The following is a 19,461-nucleotide window of genomic DNA, read 5'->3' as shown; positions in this document are numbered from 1 at the left end:
CTCCTCAGTGACCATGAGGAGGGCGGTCTCGGTCCCATGCTTGGGTCTAAAGCCGGTTTGGGTGGGGTCCAGAAGAAGGTGTGTTTCTAGAAAGTTGGTGAGTTGGAGATTTATGTATTTCTCAAGGACCTTGCTCGCCCAGGGGAGCAGGGATATTGGGCGATAATTGCTCATATCCGTAGGGTCCAGACTGGGCTTTTTCAGCAGGGCCTTCACCATGGCCTGCTTCCAGACTGTGGGGACTATGCCCTTGGAGATGGAGGTATTTAACACTTCCCTTAGTGTGGGTAGGGTGGTTTGGGCGGCTGTCATTATTATCTCTGGGGGGGCAGGATCGTTGGGGGAACCGGATGTGACTTTGCGTGCTAAGGATTCTAGAAGGGGAAATTCCAGAAGGGGAAAGTGACACAGCGTGGGTGATTGAGAATTACACGCTGGCTCAACAGGGTGTGGAGGCGTAATTGACAGAGGGGAGTTGGTCCGGGGGAAGGCCGAGTAGATGGAACTAATTTTCTGATGGAAGAACTCTGCGACTTTATTGCAGTGGGAAACGGGCTTGTCCCCTAATGGACTAGGAGGGGGTTTAGTGAGTAGATTTATAATTTTGAAAATTTCCTTCGGCTTCGATTTGGCAAGGACAATTTTCTCCGAGAAGTAGGCGGTCTGGGCTTCTTTTATCAGGTTTTTGTAGTTCCTAATAGCTTCTCGGTAGTGGGTTTTATCAGCCACTGAGTAGTCAATTCGCCAGCGTCTTTCGAGTTGCCTACAGCACCGTTTTTTCTCTCTCAGTTCCTCCGTGTACCACGGGGCGGTTTTGTGGGGACGTTTAAGCGTGATTTCCTTTTTCGGGAGAGCGATGTCCAGTGATTGGGAAATCCAGTTGTCGTAGGCTGAATTGGCTGAATCAGGGTTCTCCGTGATCATGGGACGGGTCTCTGTGAGTGCGTTGGTCCACCTGTCAATCGCTAGATGGGACCAAGTTCTCCTGAATCTAGTAATGGGGGTATGTTCAGGAGGCTTAAGGATAGTCCAATTGATAGGGATCAGGAAATGATCCGTCCATGGAAGGGGTATGGGACGGCTGGTGAGGAGATCGATGCAGTTGGTAAAGACTGGGTCCAGCAAATGGCCTTTTACATGTGTGGGCAGGGTAACCCGTTGTGAAAGTAACAGAGCTGCTAGATCGCTTGTTAGAGTAGAAGCAGTAAGGTCGGAGGGTGAATCAAAGTGAAAGTTAAAATCACCTAACAAGATAAAGTTGGGTGAGGAGAAGATACGTTCGGATATATTAGTGGGTAAGCTAACGTGGAACTGTCTCGGGGGGCCTGGTGGTCGATAGATCAGGGTGCCTGAAAGGCACTTATTGGGTGACAGTTCCATATGAAAGGTGAGACTTTCACAGTCTAGAATGGTTTCAGAAACCACTCTACAATTGAACTGTTCTTTATATATTATGGCTAAGCCACCTCCCCTACCTTTTGGCCGGTCCTGGCGCAGGATTTGAAACCCTGCAGGAAGCGCAGCTATTATGGCTGGATCCGCTTCCAAGGAAAGCCAGGTTTCTGTAAGGAACAGAATATCAGGTGAGTATTCATCTATTAACAACATTATTTCGGCTGAATGTTTGGGAAGGGAGCGGCAGTTCAGCAAAAACATCCGAAAATTGTCAAGTGGTTTGACGGTTATAGTGGGTTTGAAGGGTTGGCGGCACTCTGGACATAGTTGAGGTAGGTTGTCGGCGAAGAATTTGTGACAGCAGTGGTTGTCCTTGGGGGCCCCCAGACTGTGGAGGAAGTGCGCACTGTAGGAGATGCGATGGGTTGGTGGGGGGGCAGGGGTACTGGCCCCCGGCCCGAACTCGGCGCGGACGAGCGCAGACGAGCTTGCCTTATGCGCGCCTTCGGCGCGCCTTCGTCGCGCCCGCTGCGCTCGTCCGCTGCGCTTCCTATGCATACACATATTTATTGGGAGGGTGTAGGGGGCGTGTCCCTCGCTTCCTCGTGGCCGATGGCGGCTGAGGAGGGCACTCCCTCTGAGCGTTGGCTCCGCTCTGGGGAATCAGGAAGTTACAGGTAAAACAATGTTAAAAAGCCTTCAATACGTGCAAAATAGCAATTTTAAGCAGCGTGGTTCCTCTCCCGGCTGTGCCTCAGGAGGGAAATGACATACAGCTGGCTAGTAGTCAGCGCGCTATATATCCCGAAAGTGGGCGTGGCTACGGGGGGGGCGTGTCCCTCGCTTCCTCGTGGCCGATGGCGGCTGAGGAGGGCACTCCCTCTGAGCGTTGGCTCCGCTCTGGGGAATCAGGAAGTTACAGGTAAAACAATGTTAAAAAGCCTTCAATACGTGCAAAATAGCAATTTTAAGCAGCGTGGTTCCTCTCCCGGCTGTGCCTCAGGAGGGAAATGACATACAGCTGGCTAGTAGTCAGCGCGCTATATATCCCGAAAGTGGGCGTGGCTACGGGGGGGGCGTGTCCCTCGCTTCCTCGTGGCCGATGGCGGCTGAGGAGGGCACTCCCTCTGAGCGTTGGCTCCGCTCTGGGGAATCAGGAAGTTACAGGTAAAACAATGTTAAAAAGCCTTCAATACGTGCAAAATAGCAATTTTAAGCAGCGTGGTTCCTCTCCCGGCTGTGCCTCAGGAGGGAAATGACATACAGCTGGCTAGTAGTCAGCGCGCTATATATCCCGAAAGTGGGCGTGGCTACGGGGGGGGGCGTGTCCCTCGCTTCCTCGTGGCCGATGGCGGCTGAGGAGGGCACTCCCTCTGAGCGTTGGCTCCGCTCTGGGGAATCAGGAAGTTACAGGTAAAACAATGTTAAAAAGCCTTCAATACGTGCAAAATAGCAATTTTAAGCAGCGTGGTTCCTCTCCCGGCTGTGCCTCAGGAGGGAAATGCTCGCTGAAGTTTCATTTGCAAACTGTATGCAGTGGTATGAGATTACTGCATCCTCTCTAGTTGCTGTCAGGGATATCTGCATTTCAAATTTTTAACATTCTTTAGAGGGGCTAATGTTTATCTCGTGTATCCGAGGGCCTCCAAATTCGACAGCTGAGAGGCTTCTTTTAGGTGCTTGATTCTCAGGATAGTGAGGTCTAGTAGGCATGTCTTACTTTAGGACGTGAAGGGGCTTAAACTCAGAATTCAGAATAGAAGGCTCCTTGATGTCCGGTCAGAGACAATGAAACGCTGATGGACAAGAAGCCAATCAGACGGTGTGGAGTTTTAAAAGGGTGTCGCTCCCCCAATTCTGGGTGAACCCTTTTATATTCCGTTAAAGGCCAATTTAGATGCTCAAAACCCTGGAAGCCACGCTGTGATCTGCCATGTTCTCAACCCTCTGGTCCACGCTTTTCTCGCTGCCACATCTGCCTATGTTACTCTATACAGTGTGCCCCTGCATTTTACCCTGGTCCTATGATGCCCCTTACTTTCTTTATCATTGTGCTGCCTTCCTCCCACCCCACCTTGGTCCCTGTGCAGCCCCCATCCCATCTACTTGGTTCCTGTGTTGCCTCACTACCGGTTTAGAGATTGTGTTGATCCTCTCTCTGGACCCTGCATTATTGACCACCAAAAGCTAATGTCCAAATCAGGGTTGGCCAGGTGGATTGGCTGTTGCATTTAGACATTCTGCACAGCTGGGAACACACTTAGCAGCTACACTTCTTCCACGGTTGACACATAAAAATGCCACTAAAGCATTCTTTAAAGTAAAATATCACTAGCTGAAGTTTGTAAGGCAGCTTGATGGTCTCAAGTGCACACTTTCACCAAAAATTTCCAAGTGGATATTCACACCAGTTGGCAGACAGTAGTTGATTTTTCACTGCGTGATACCTTTTCCCTCATTGCGTGTGCCACACCCACCATCACATTATTGGAGTTAGAAAGACATCTGTCCAATTCATATCCAGCATGGGAACCTACAATGACCACAGACAATCTTTCAATATCATGGAAAGCACAGACAATATCTTTGCACACTGTTGAGAAACAAAAAATAAATGTAAGGTGAAGTCAGTGTGCCAGTACATTGTGGCATTAGAGCAGTCTTGGGATCATTCCAACTAGTTATATCTTGAAATCAAAACCTAAATAGTTCAGTTTAGCCATGAACAACCTGGACTTTTGTGAACCGCGGACTAATTGGTGGAGAGTGCACACCCCATGTGAAATTAGAACATAAACTGCAAATCCGTGGTTACAGATGGGTACATTCCCTTTGTTGTGGGTTTCTTCATAGCGCTTCATGCAGCCCCTCGGAGTACTTTATGAGCTGGGAATTAAGTGGCACCTCATAACGGATGTTTGTGGTGCACCAGAAGGTTCTTGAATTGTTAAAATTCATGGTGCTTTACGAGTGTGGTGTTTTTATTCTGTAGAGATCCAGGTACAGGGCATAGACTTGCCAGGTCAATGCATAATAGTATTTTTTTCTGAATGGCCTTTATAATACCTCGTGAAGAGAATCATAAACCTTTGTACATTGTCCTACGGGTTGACGGGACTCGAGGTCCGGTCTTTGGCATCTTGCAAGCCCAAAGTCTTAACAGTCTGTTACAGGGCATTAGCAATAGCTGATCTACAGATACCAGGCGTAACAGTATCCTGTAGCACCATAAATAACCTACTGTGTTGTAAATAGCTAAAAATAATAATTCAAACATAACTTGCACCCCAGCCCAATTCAGTAGCTGATATAAAAGACACCAGGCACAGCTTTTTATGCTGGGCATCTATTTACAGACACATGGCTTAAGGTACCCAGGGGCATCGTGATTAACTGATATACTGACTCCAAGCTGACCAGATTGTAAACGTGTACTTTTCTCATTTCACTCGATCGCAGTGCTAACTCATGATCGAAACGTAATGATATTTATTGAATTGAGAACTCCACCATGACCAGTGACAGTACTGTTTGTCTTTATTTGGTTGGCAGAACAGAAATGCTCTGCGGACTTTAGATAAAATATGCATTTGTAGAACTATTTCAGAGTTTGGGAACCACACCCAGCATGTGGGCACACGGATGGCTACACTGAGTTAGTAAAACAATAATAAACTAGTACATAGTTGCATTCCTTGGGGTGGCTATGTGGTTCTTTGTCCGAGTCATATCAGCTTTGTGAAGGAACAGTTACGGAATGTGGTGGGTGGAGCGTAAGGTTTGAACCTTGCAGTCAAAAAATGGCAGTTGATTAAGAACTTGCCATTCCTGAGACAGTGAGAAAACTGATCTGAAATACAAACCTCAGAGATTTTTATTTGGTTTTCTTTTTTCATCCAAGATGTATCATGATGCTCCTCCTTCTGAGCATTTTACTTGAGACAGAACTTGCATACGTAGGTAGGTACCTTCTTCGGTTACTCACCTAACTCTAGGCATAGTACTACAAGAACTCATAGCGCTACTTTCCTATTTTTCATGTCTTACCTGACTGCACAGCTGTATATAACTAATGTGATCAATGGAAAAAGAGCATTCAGAAGCACTACTGAGCTGAGTGATGGGCTTTGGCGCCACCCACATGTTGGTTTTCCTGAGTATAGCATTTGATTGTGTAGAAGTAATGTGCTTCCACTAAAAGAGTGCTTGAATTGCATTTTTGCATTGCGCTGAGTATAGTGCTAATTCAAAGAGCCAGGCCAAAGACCTGATTCGTGGCTTTATTTAAAGTTATGACAAAGGCATTGGGTCTGGCATATTTGTTGTGAAAAACTTGCGTAAAGCCAATAGGCATTTAAGGGAGGGTTGTTATTATACTTTGTTAAAGCTGGTTGGGAGGTAATTTGTCACCTGGAATTTCAGAGATTTCCACAGTAGGCATGGGTTTTGGTTACCCCCACTGGCAAACCTCAGGGTAGATGTGTGTTGTGATAATTCTAGGAATGTTTATTTTGCTGACTAATTTTGTATATGGTTGTGTTTTATGACTGTATGCCTAATGAGTTCCTTGTGGGAAAGTGTTTGTTCGGTACAGTAGGCCTGGGTTGGTGATGTTGAATAACCCGTGATAAGGGTCGTAAGTCTGCTTTGTTTACTGGAAAAAGTGATGTCTTGTGCCATAGGTCTGATCTGTTCATTATAAAAAAACATTGCAAGGGCAGTAGGTCTTACTACTTTATTGTGAAATGCATATGTTGCTGCCAGTAGGCCTTTTTGGGAGGATTGTTATTGTACTGTGATAAAGCCTGCTAGGGGGCATTTCCTCATGGAATCTCACAGACTACTGTAGTAGGTAAGTGTTTTGGTGTTGGGTACCCACTCTAACAAACCCGGAGGCGACACAATTTGGACTGTGACAATCCTAGGTAGGCCCTCTTTAGGAAGATTGTATTATGTTTTGCATAGTGTGAATTCTCATATATTTGTAATTATATCAATATATGCTTGATGGTTGCCTTGCGTGAAAGCTTATGCCTAGAAGAATTGGCCTGAGTTCATCATGGTGACAAGCCAGTGATGAAGGCTACAGACCTCATTGGTTTGATTGGAAAATGTAGGTACTTTGCCAGAGGTCTGATCTGTTTACAATGAAAAGTTATGACAAATGCAGTAAGCCTGACTATTTATTGTGAAAAACTTTCGTTAAAAGCCATTGGGGCTTTGAGGGTGGATTGTTATTAAAGGCTCTAAACAGGGCTTGTTTTCCATGGAATCTCGCAGATTACTGTAGAAGGAAAGTTTTGGTATTGGTAAACCCCACTAAGGGTGGATTATTTTCACTGTGATAAACCTTGCTAGTCCCTCTTAGGGACAGTGCTATTTGTTTTGTCAACTATAATTTTATTTTTGAAATTATATTTCTGTATGCCTGATATTGCCTCGTGAGAAAATGAATGCTCAATACAGGGGGCCTGATTTGGTTATGTTGGCGAGCCAACATTAAAGGCTGTAGGGTTAATTGGTTCAATGGGGAAAAGGTATGCCAAGTGCCCTATGTCTGATCAGTTCGTTATAATTTATGAAAAAGGCATTTCTTGTGAAATCATTTGTCACAACCAATAGGTCTTTTTCGTTGGCTTGTTATTGCACTGAATTAAAGAGTTTAGACAGCTGTGTTGTTACATGGAAGGTCACAGACCACTATACTAGGCAAGGATGATGGTGTTGGTTACCCCTTTGCCAAACCCTGGGTGTAGAAGATTTGGACTGTTAGAATCCATGTTGAGCCCCGTAAGAGTGGTTGTAAATTGTCTTGTCTCTGTAATTTTCCACTTATTTCTATTTTTTTTTGGGAAAAACTTTATTGCGCAAAACAACATCATTACAAATATGGGCCTACAACCGCAAGGGCCGGCTGCTAGTATATACAAATCAATTGTCTGTCGACAAAAAGCAGCGAATGGTCCCCAGACGCCCAGCAGAGTTACAGGATTTATTCTCGGCAACTCAGAAGATAGGCAGGATACCAATATTTTACATTTTTAGAAAAAGGAACCAACAGAAAAACAGTGAAACAAAACTCAAGGCGAGAAACATTCTAAACGGTGTCGAGCTCCGATGGGGGGGACCTGCCATACCAGGTAGTGAATCAGGAGGACAATAGAGATGACCAGGGGAGGGGAGGCAGTGGGGAAGTCAGGACAATCAGCAAAAGGAGTACAGTAGTCTAGGAACCTCAGGATCAGGGGGACCGAGAAATGTCCGGAGTGTCCTCGAAGGGGCGTACAGATGTTACCTCGGTAGGTGTTCCACTGGCCCCAAATTTTACTCCACGCCCCAGGCTTGCCCCTAGCTAGATATACCGTCTTCTCTCTAAACATGCACCAGTCCATGTTCTCCTTCCATGCTGACACGGTGGGAGGCCGTCGGGAACCCCAAAGCTGCGCAATATCCCTCTTTGCAATCATGTTCCCTAGTGCCGCCCACCGGGCCCGGGCAACATCATAATCATTCGGCTCCCACACATTCAACAAACATCTACGAGCCTCAGGCAACAGAGCGACCCCAGTGACACACTCCATTACAGCATGCACACGGTGCCAATACGCCGCGACCTCACGGCACTCCAAAAGGATATGCAGGAAGGTGGCGCTCATTCCACATCCGCGCTTACACAACCCATCCGAAGAAAAACCCATAGCAACCAAACGAGGACCCGTCACATAAACACGGTGAAGAATTTTGAGCTGGACGAGACGGAGACGGGCAAGAATGGCGACCTCTTTCGGGGAGGACAGTGCGGACTGCCAGTCTTAGTCATCCAGCTCCAACCCGTCTCCGGTCCAGGCCTCCCTAAGGCGCACAAGGAGATCCGCCCGATTATTGATTAATTTCTTATAAATCAAAGAAATCGTACTATCGGGCAGATGACCATCAAGTATACGGTCCTCGAGTGGGGAAGATACAGGGACAGTGGTACCGGCCGCGAAGACCGACAGCAAAGCGTGGCGAACCTGTGCATATCTGAAGAACTCCCTCTCACTCAACTCATACTCACTCTGAAGCACCGCAAAGGATTTGACCGCACCTTTTACCTAGAGATCACCCACTCTGCTGATGCCAATCGTATCCCAGTTTTCAAAACCTTTCGTTGTCCATAGGCCTCCCAACCGTTCCGAAGCAAACAAAGGAGTCGCTCGCGTCAATCGATCATTCCATCCCATGGCCACATTGGCATCCTTCCACACACGTACTGCAATCTTAGTGGGTCTCGTTAGATTCCTCCCCGCTGACCGAGAGTAGAGCGCTCTGTTGAAGTTGCCACCAGGCAACTGATATTTGTCCATCTCGAAAGCCGGATTTGGACCGGGTGCATACGTAGCATGGTTGATGGCGGACAACTGGGAGGCCCAATAATACCTCCTGATGTCCGGGAGCGCGATGCCCCCGTCATACCAGGGGAGAGTCCGTTTTGCGAGAGCGATGCGTGCGCGACCATCCCAAACAAGTCTCCTCTGTAAGCCCTCCACCTCCCGAAAGTAGGCCACCGGAATGATATCAAAGGAGTTCTGGAGTGCGTAGAGAAATCGGGGCAGGGACATAATTTTAAAGAGTGCCGCTCGACCGAGAGGCGACAACGGCAATCTACGCCACCGGGCCACGTCCAACTTCAATCGCCGGAGAGGAGGAAGGAGATTATGCTCGTGGCGGACCGCCGGGTCCAACGATACATAGACCCCCAGATATTTGAAACCGGAGTGCGAAATTTGAATGGGAAACCTATTCGGTAAGGGGGGAAGGCCATCGGAGATGACATACACACACGATTTAGACCAATTAATGATCAACCCGGAGTTTTTACCGAAAGAGGTGAGGACGTCAAATGGAACGTTAAGGGATTCACGAGGGGAGGTGAGGTACAAGAGAATATCGTCAGCGTACAACGAGACCCGGTCTTCAAAATCGGGGGCCCACTGAATGCCCCTTATCGAAGGTTCCCATCGGAGCCAGGCTGCAAGCGGTTCTAGGGCAAGAGCAAAGAGCAAGGGGGACAACGGGCACCCCTGCCTAGTACCCCTCCCGAGAGCGAAGGACTGGGACACCCTACCATTGACAACAACCTGAGCCAGCGGATCCGTATATAAAAGTCTCACCCAACTGATAAATCCTGCACCGAAACCGAATTTCGCCAGAGTGGCCCAAAGGTATGGCCATTCTATCGTGTCAAAGGCCATCGTGGCGTCCAAGGAGGCCAGGATGGCCGGCTCGGACAGAAACTCCGCCCTGGCGAGAACGCCATGTAAGCGCCGCAAGTTGTATTTCTATTTTTATGACAGTGCTTTATAATTGTGTTATGAAAAAGCACACTCTCAATATAGCAGGCTGGAAGTAGTTGTGGTGACATGGTACTTGTATAGGGTGAAGGCCTTATTAGTTCATTTGGAAAAGGTAATACCATATGCATGATCAGTTATGAAAATGTACTACAGTAAGCCTGACATATTATTAAATGCATATGTTAAAACCAGTAGGCCTTTAGGGTGGATTGTTTTTATACTGTGTTAAAGCCTATAGGCAGGTATTTCGCTTGGGTTACCTTACTGGGCAAGGAATTTTGTTTCAATTACCCACTTTGACAAAACCTGGGAGTAGAAGATTTGAACTGTGATAGTCCTTGCCAGCCCCTCTTAGGAATTCCCAAAAGGTTTGTCTGCTAGGCTCCTGTAATAAAACCAAATTAATAAAAATAAATGCAGACACATATGTAAATCCACATACATATAGAGTATCTTTGGGTGAGCACTCTTCTGCCATTGTCCTGTTCAAGTGTCATTCTCACTCTGCTTCCATGCATTACAGCGGGGAGCAAGGGATCCGTCCACTTCAGTCATTGGCTGAACGGCTCCATGAATGGCTGCACTTTGCTTGATCAACTGTACATACATATCTGTTTGGAAATGGGTGCTTTTCAGTTGTGAGGGTAGTGGGCCTGTTCTTTAGTTTTCCATTTTCTCTTTTTATAGATCCTCTGTAATGTCTTTCATTCTCCGTTTTTATTTTTATTATTTTCTACAGCACACTATTACTATGCACCTGTATTGCTAATCACTTAATCTGCCAAGCACAGCATCCCAACAGCTTCTAAATCAGTGAGTCATATTGGGATGGTATTGTCTACTGTAAACCACAACACGTACGGCAATGACTTCAGAATATGAAGACAAAGTTTTACGGGAAAAAAGGAACAAAAACAGGAAATGTGGACAGAATGGCCTCACACACTCTTTGCGGCATGCTTCATCATCTGCTCCACCATAATAATTGTTTTCTGGTCATTTGGAGGCAAATGATATGTTGAGAAGATGCTCGAGACATAAGTTCCTGGTATCATCCTAACGTTTATTTCTACTCCAGCCCTGTGTAAGAATAAAGAAAATAACTGGGTTTAAACTGAGGTTGTCTGCTACAAATTTCTGGACCCCACACATGACTATAAAACATTCATTCTGATCCCCCTCCCTAATGAGGTTGAGATCATCATGTTGGTATCATATTAACATGGTGGGTCAGACTGGCTACTGATGAAGCATGCCACAAAGAATGGGGGAGGCCATTGTGTCCAAATCTCCTTTTTTAGGTCGAGCCTAGAGCAGCGCATGCGCTGCTTGAAAACCCACTTACTAAAAGTCGAGCAAAGCAAAGTGCTACCCACAAGCTTTTGGTGGCCTCAAGCTTGTGTGCGCGTGCGCAGCCGCCATCTGCCTTTCTTATCTCTTCCTCCGCATCGCTCCCCATTACTTTCGCGGCCGTGCAACCCTGTAAGTTACAGGGTGCCCAGCGTCCGACAGCATTCGGTTAAAGGCTTCTAAACTTTCACTCTCGCTGCCCTTCTTGATCATTACAAGGTTCTTGTGCCGACCGAGGGTGCCCTGAGCACCGCCCGGGGCTTTTAACGCCACACAGAGTTTGGCGTTGTTTTTCCCCAGGATTAAGCTCATCACATTATGCAATACTGCAGCCACTCGTAAATCTGGACAGAGCTGCGTCGGTTTGTATTAGCGTTGCTTTCAGAGCAGCAGTATTTTAGTTAACAAAGGGGGCCGTGGAGCAGTTTTCAGGGGCTTATGGCTGCGAGTGTTGCGGTGTTTGGCTCTCTCCCCTTCACCTGCTCTGTGACAAGCCCGTCATATGCTGTGTCCAGATCAAAAGGACCTCTGCTGCCGCTGGCCCCTTTGTCCGGCACAAAGCGCGCTACCCCTGCGTCCGATAAATTCTGCCCTCTCGTAAAGATCCCAGATGGGCTGCAGCGCCGGGGATTTTAGAAGGCAACCCCGGCCCTCCCCTCTGTGGGACGGTGGCTCTTTGTACCGCTTACTCCCCGGGCTGCCTCCTTGCCATCGAGCTGTTGCGGTGCCCTACACTGCCTGTAATGACAGAGCGATGCACTGTTCAGCTTAATTATTATATTTCCATTTCCTGAAACTGCTCCAAACCCGAGCTTGTAAGAGCGGTGGGTTTCAAGGGAGATCGCCTGCCCTTTGTACGCCCAAGTTATGGCTTTTTGCCTGAGCTTGTAAAATCGGTAGCTGTGCTGTTTGGATCTTGCAATCTCAAATCAAACATCTATATGTATAGGGTGGTTGTCTGAGCCTATGCAGCCGTGGGGATACAGAACATTTTCCTTCTGTGCAATATGAACGGTTTAACTAATTCCTCCGTTGGCTTGCGTCTGAAAGATCAGTGTATCCTGATGAATGTGTCGGTGTCTGACCCTCTACGAATTACAATAGCTAGTATATTGCTGTATTAGCCAGGAATTACCAGAAAGATCTGTGGATTGTCTTTCCATTTTAGGCTTAGGCCTTGTAAGCGAATATTGCCCTACATACTTATTGTAATGCTTCCGTTTCTATTACTTCCAACAATCTGTGCGGTGTTTACTGGAATGTGTCATAGTAAATGCTTCCGTTTTTCTATTTATCGGAAATGTTTTTTTCTGTGCATCGATCTGAAAATGTTTTTTGCAAGCTTTGTATTCTTTACAGTTAAACAAGAACCGTTTGTCTTCAGCACCTTAGTGACTCCCACGTTTTTCATAACTTTACAATATAAACGTACAATTCACCATCCGTTAGCGTGAAAACCTGTCCTTTCTTTGGTCTGCGATTGGCCAGGCCATGTATATACGAACTGCATAGCTAATCACTTAAAAGGTCCCAAAGGCGAGACCTGTTGGCTATGCCATTGCTTGTTTGGTTCTTGTTTTCCTTCAAACATAGTCTTGCTTTTGCAAATTCAATGTAGGAATTGTACCGTACTTGTTGTGTTTTATTGATTAATTTTGGAGGATGTATGGCAAGTAGACCTTTAACTCTCTTGTGTGTTATTTTCCATACTTTACCGTTGTTTAACATTCAAAAATGACCAACACAGTAGTTCTAAACGTGGCTGCCATTTTAGAAAACAATGATGCACCATATACAATACCATTGCGAGACTGCCACCTGCTGCTATGCTTGATTTTAAAAAATTTTATTGAGAGCACACTGTTTAGGTGGCGTCATTTTTTTCTGATGAGCAGATGCTTGTTGAGCAGTTTGTGTGTGTTTGATCATGAGTGAGTAAGTGTGTGAATTCAAGAATGAGTCCTTGCGGGGGATGAATGACTGCACAAGTGCAAGGGTGAATGTTAGCATACAACTTATGATGATGTATTACGAGCCCAAACCACGCAGTGAGTGAAGCGGCGCTTTCAGTTATTAGCCAGAACTATTGGCATTGCTAATACTTGGGATTTTGAGTGTTGACATAGTTGGAGCGAGTTTGACTAACTATTTCATCCACCATAAGGCCACAATTCCCCATGCCAGTTTGATCTCCCTGTCTAGCAGTTTGCTTTCACATTTCCCACCAGATTCAGATTTGAAGGCTCCGTCTTGTGGACTGGTCTCAAATGTAAGGTCCTCGGGATGGAAAGTGTGCATCATTTCAGTAGTTCCTAATACAAGATTTTGTTGTGAAATCTTTAAATGATTGCTTGAATCCCAACGGTATTGATCAGAGAACAAAGGATTGCCTTTAGTTTGTGAATTATAGGGAGCCTGAGTTCTCTGGAACATGGACGTTTTCAGTGACTTCGAGTGCGAACTTGGATCAGAGCCGAGTTAAGCGCTGGTGGCACCCGGTGCAGCAATCTCTTCCTAGCCTCTCACATACATGCTGGTAAAGACTCGGTTTAATTATTCACTCAGCCATCCACATTAAATACAGATCTGTTCTTCGCAGCAGGCATATTAACCCTCTGCGCTACTTTATGGTGAATCAAAACTGCCACTAGACGAAACTCCAATCTCTCACTGGCAGGAACATTAATCACAAGAGTTATATTGGCATTTTTATTGCCGCATGAAAGCTGGACGCACAAGAACTGTGTATCAGGTGCTTTTAAATTGTAAGTTCTTGCTAAACACAACACTGCCCCCCCCATCCCCTCCCGACAGCACCCAGTGCTTCCGCCCCATTCATACAGCCCTAAAACCGCCCCTGAATGTCTTGGATAACCTGTACAGAATGACCATGAGCCATGGTGCACAGCTCAGAAGCAAGACTCATTGGTGGATAATCTAGGAAGGTGATCTCAAATGGCGAAAAAGTAGGGAGCTTGCCTACAATATGTTGGGAAGATCAGGTTACCAGCCGCGATGCTCATATAGTGACATAAAAATGTTTCGCTGCGGCTTTGTGTGTTTCTTCAGAAAAATAAGAAAACAAACATTAAATCTGGGAGGTTTACAGTAGACCACCAGGCCTTGAGGATCACGTCAACCTAAAATTACTGAAACAAACACAAACTGCGGTTAAGAGGCGGGATGTGGTCGGTGTTGTGGGTTTTTGATAAGCAGGCATTAGCTTGGCAGTGCACCGAGATGGAAAAAAACAAGCTTAGCTACGTCAAGAATCCATTCTTTTTTCAGAAGGTACGGAATGTAGCTCCAGGGACCTCTTAGAACGACAATCTAGCAGTAACAATAATAGCATGGAAGTATGGGTGCCCTTGGGATCATGCAAGTGTTTTATTTCCTATAACATGTTAAGTGATGTGAAGGTGGGAGAGTGGAGGAACTGTTATTTCAGACTCTGAAACCGGTTCAGGGAAAGACTTTCTGAAAACATAACCGTTAATAGGTGGGCTGTTAATGTAGGATTATTAACGCTCATCTACGTGCTGTAGTCTATCCTCTTATAACATCAAGCCTGTTCACCCTTGTGGATAAAATACACGTCCACCATTGGTTTCCATACACACAAGCGTTTACTGGTTAGAGTTTCCAGATTGACGTAGTTATTTAACAAGTAATGTAGGCCTTTTGGTCTTGAAAGTGTAGCACAGTTAGGGAGTCAAGGTCCTCTGTCCAAGGCCCCGTCATGACCAGAGAATGATGAACCAATTGAAGCAATGCATTTGTTGCTGCAATGTTGGAAGTCTTGAAGTGACGAGCTTCCAACCTACCCATAAACACTCTTTTTCGGTTCTTCAGCTGTAGGTGCTTTTCTATTAGCAGAGGGAAAGAATTTTACCCTTAGAATTGCAAGCCCTCCTTTTGTGCATTTGTGGATAGGCATGAACATAACGTTTTGTATCCCCATTGGAATAATCTTCTCTCCAACCAACCTACAAACACGTGCCTTCTTTACAACAACAGCAAAGAATTACGTTTCTGTCCCACTCCGCTTTTGTTTCTCTGGCAGGGCACTGGCACAGATCTCGGGTCTTCAGCTCTCCGGGAGAACTTCGAATATAAATTTCTTTTGACTCCCAAGTTACTGTGAGGATGAATTGTTGCTGCTGTCCATCTTACACTGTCATGGCCGTGAAGTAGATCTGATTTGCTTTCCTAGTTTTGGACCTCTACCTCTTTTGTTAACGTGTATTTTCTTTGGTGAGGCATTTTCTTATTGAGCCCGCACCTTTTTAAAAATATATATATATTTATTTGTAATTTTTCACACAATCAAGAATAAACCATTGGACATAAAACATGCACGCACAAAAATATTGTGAGCTAGTTTTTCAATGCATACATTAACACCCGATACACTGTTTCCTTTGGGGTGGGCATATATGATACCAATACTCTACAACCAGGGAAAATGCATTATTATTCTGCAGGGGAATACACATCAGAGTACATGCAAGGGAATAGTGTCCACCTGTTTCTCCTGTGGGTTATTCATTAGAGACACCACCACACTACCCCAAAGCTGTTCACAGGACCATCACTGAGCACGAAACTTAAATGTAAATAAAACTGAGAGAGAAGGCTGAGTGGATCCAGTGTGACTTCAAATAGTGGTTTCTTGCGGACTTAGAACACTGAATGTCCAGTGTGACTGCAGGGGCTCACAAACCAACCCACTTGAAGAACCGAAAACTCTGATATACCGCTATGAAAAATAGCCTCTTGCACATGATCTTTAAAAGCGAGCTCAAGTTGGCTGCCTCTTCCATTCAAATCTAAAGACATTGACCACCACAATATTTGTTAAATCCCTCGTTTAAATATCTTCTGTTTTTGATTGTTTTTTGTTACAGCCCTGCTATTTCTTTTTTTATTTAAATATCATAATACCGATTGAAACTGAAAACAGTTTACCGATATAGGCTGACCAACTAACTGGATAAAATCTATGCCGTGGAACTCTGAGAAACTTCTGTCTTGAAAAGGGTTGAACAATGAAGTGAAGCGATTAATAGAAATCCTATTATGAAAGAATACGCCAGGCAATATGCATAATATAAATCTCAGAATTTCCCAAATGTTTTTTAAGGTCTTGGATATTGATTTAGAACATTGTTTATATATAGATAAAGGGGCATCCCTGAAATTGTATGCATTAATAAATCTCTTGGTGAGAAAATCAGTATCAACAGTGTTAATTAAGTAGATGAGAAATGTGTGCTTTTTATCCAAACATTAAATTAATTCAGAAGATGCTCAACAAAGAACTTTGAAGTGGAAACTAAGTTAAGCAGTGAAAGGAAGTGTGTCTGTGTACACACACACAAACACTAGTGAGGGGTGAACAGGAAGATCAAATCATAAATCAGCGTACTCAAAATGAAAAGGTACAGGACCGTGCTTAATTTGAGTCGGTGGTTTATGGTGCTCGGCACCGGGACCTAATTGTTCAGTACTGGCGCTTATGACTTCCTGCCACAAGGTGGTGCAGTCTGGCTTAATTAGAGATCAGCACAGCCACAGCTAACTATTAATGCAATATACTTTAAAGATTACTATTAACTGCCGCCCAAGCCATTCTTCTAAATTTGGGGGCCTGAAATAGTCCGAATTGTCACACTTTGTTGGAGTGTGATAGTTAGTAGTTGTGTTTTTACTATTATTGCAGCGTGACAGGGGCAATGTGTAGTGCAAGCTGCAGTGGCCTCCTGGCGAGAGCCCTGTCACGTATTATTTTTCATATCAAGCACTGGTAAAAGGCTGTAGTTTAAAGACAAAGGGTAGAGAATTGAACTGCACTACATTCACCGCCAAGGAGGGCGGCTAGGGCTGTACTTTGGCAGAGGGCAGGACAAGCCACTCTCACAGGAGCACCTGTTGCAAGGAGAGGCCTAGGCCAAGGCAGCTCGGTGCCAGGTTCTTGCGTTGTACTGGGTTGGTATCCCATGGTACAGAGGCACCATGTGCAGTTACTCTTCTAAGGTTTTTGGAAGATCTCAAAAGTGTGACGATCTATACTTACCATGGGGACATTATCCTTCTAGCTCTGCTCAGTTCCCTTGGCTGTTTTTCAATTTTTCCTGTAGTATTTCCTCTAGTTCTGTCCCCTGACGTCACCCAGCCCCTTGACTATTACTCTGCCTTTTTCCCCCTTCACTCTGGCCTTCCACCTTACTCTGCCCCTTTACCCTCACTCTGTTCTTTCGCCCTCATCCTGCCCTAACACCTCACTCTTCCCTTTCACCCTCACTGTACCCGCGGGCCCTCAGATTACCCTTTTTCGAACTCTGCCTTCTTTTTTCCCCTCTCAGACAACCTGTTGGTCCTCTCCCGCTGACCTTGCTCTTCCATTTATACTTTTACTTTCATTTCCAACTCTTGCCTTAGCCAAAGGACTGCTCTTTTTCCAGTGAACCTCACTTTTTCCATTGACCCTCCCCACGTCTTTTAGTCTTCCTCTGCCATGCCCTCCTTTTAATGTGCTTTGTCTGTCCTTCTTGGCCCAGACTCCTTTCTTACTTGACCTGTTTTCCCCTTGCCTCCATTCCATTTCCTATCCCAGTGATTGTTCTCTCCTGCGTTGACTGTGGTCTTTTGTTTCCTTGGCCTATCCTGTTTCTCTTACCCTCTCCTCTTGTCCCTCTGACCTTCCCTTCCTACCCCGTCGTTGTTCTGTTGACCAATTTTTCTCCCGGGGCATGCAGTCTGGTTTCATGTAGTGGTGATTACTTGCCCGCGAAACCTCCTCATCTGTTGTAAACTTGAACCTCTTCTTTTACATTGCAGAAAAGTTGGCCGAAGCACAGCGACGGTTCGCAACCCTACAGAATGAGCTGCAGTCGTCGCTGGACGCCCAGAGGGAGAACAGCGGCATCTCCACGTTGCGGCAGCGCCGGAAGCCCGTCTTCCACCTATCACACGAGGAGCGCGTTCAGCACCGAAACATCCGGGACCTGAAACTGGCCTTCAGCGAGTTCTACCTCAGCCTCATCTTACTGCAGAACTACCAGGTGAGGGGCCTGGGGAGTTAGGGTGGAGTTGTGGGGGAAGCTGGGACCTAGAATGACATTATTGCACGTATGCATCCTGGAGGACTACCTGATATGAATGAAATCATTCTATTTCACTAAATCACTAAACCCTGTAGCGGCACCTCTAGGTTTGTTTGTTCAGGGTGGGAAGGGGTCCTTCTACTTTAAGAATTCCTCACTGAATAACTGTGCTTGGAACTATCCCTCGTCGGGCATAATCCTTTGAAAAATGGCTTCAGTCCTTACTGGGAAGAGCTGTAGTGCATGTCCCCTTGTCCCGCCATCTTTTCTCGCTCCTCTGTATTTGTTCTTCACTTCACAAGCCATGTTCCATATCTCAGTCTTTTGTACTCTTCACACTTGCCTTCCTTCTATATTTTTCTCTTCAGCTATTTTGTTCTCACTCTTCAGTTTTCCTTGCATACCCTTTCCTTTCTTTCTCTCTTTTACCTTGTTACTCCTGTCTTTTTTATTTTTCTTTCTCTCCCTTTCACCCTTCCACTCTACTTATATTGTCTTCCTGCCATGTTGGCATGGCTACTGGTGCCTTGGCCTAGGCTCCTTGGCCTGGGCTCCTGGCGCCTTGGCTTGGGCTCCTGGTACCTTGGCTCCTGGCGCCTGGGCTCCTATAGCTCTGGCCTTGGCTTGGGCATTTGGCGCCTTGGCTTGGGCATTTGGCGCCTTGGCTTGGGCTCCTGGTGCCTTGGCTTGGGCTCCTGGTGCCTTGGGCTCCTGGCGCCTTGGCTTGGGCTCCTGGCGCCTTGGCTTGGGCTCCTGGCGCCTTGGCTTGGGCTCCTGACGCCTTGGCTTGGGCTCCTGACGCCCTGGCTTGGGCTCCTGATGCCTTGCCTTGGCCTGGGCTCCTGGCGCCTTGACTTATGCTCTTTGGCCTGGGCTCCTGGTACCTGGCGCCTTGGCTTGGGCTCCTGGCACCTTGGCTTGGGCTCCTGGCACCTTGGCTTGGGCTCCTGGCACCTTGGCTTGGGCTCCTGGCGCCTTTGCTTGGACTTCTGGCGCCTTGGCCTGGGCCAAAGTCAGAAAACAATCCCCTTGGGAACAAATGTTTAATCGCAACAACTACTACTCGCATACACCACCAATTCATCTCAATCAACCAGGGTGAACCAAACATGAAGGTGCAAAATTCATGAACTAAAAAATCAAATCAATGAAGAAATGTATAATAATAATTTTTACTTATTCTCACAATTTATTAAAATTATATATGTACGTATAATACTAAATCACACAGTTAAAAATCATAAATTTCAAAGATAAATTTAATGCTCAAATAT

At 45.9% G+C, this 19,461-nt stretch overlaps 1 protein-coding gene across 1 annotated transcript in view; it reads left to right on the top strand.

The window, feature by feature from the left end:
• XPR1 (xenotropic and polytropic retrovirus receptor 1) overlaps positions 1 to 19,461 on the top strand; it is a 587,601-nt gene that overhangs the window by 314,579 nt on the left and 253,561 nt on the right. Inside the window, exon 4 of the mRNA XM_085601765.1 lies at positions 17,922 to 18,145. Within this exon, the coding sequence (XP_085457891.1) occupies positions 17,922 to 18,145 (224 nt within the window). The remainder of the gene's footprint in view (positions 1 to 17,921; positions 18,146 to 19,461) is intronic.

The sequence above is a fragment of the Triturus cristatus genome, chromosome 4_2 (assembly GCF_964204655.1).
Source record: "Triturus cristatus chromosome 4_2, aTriCri1.1, whole genome shotgun sequence".
In the NCBI taxonomy this organism is placed as follows: Eukaryota; Metazoa; Chordata; class Amphibia; order Caudata; family Salamandridae; genus Triturus; species Triturus cristatus.
Note: the sequence above shows the minus strand (reverse complement) of the source record. Positions and strands in the feature narration are given on the sequence as shown.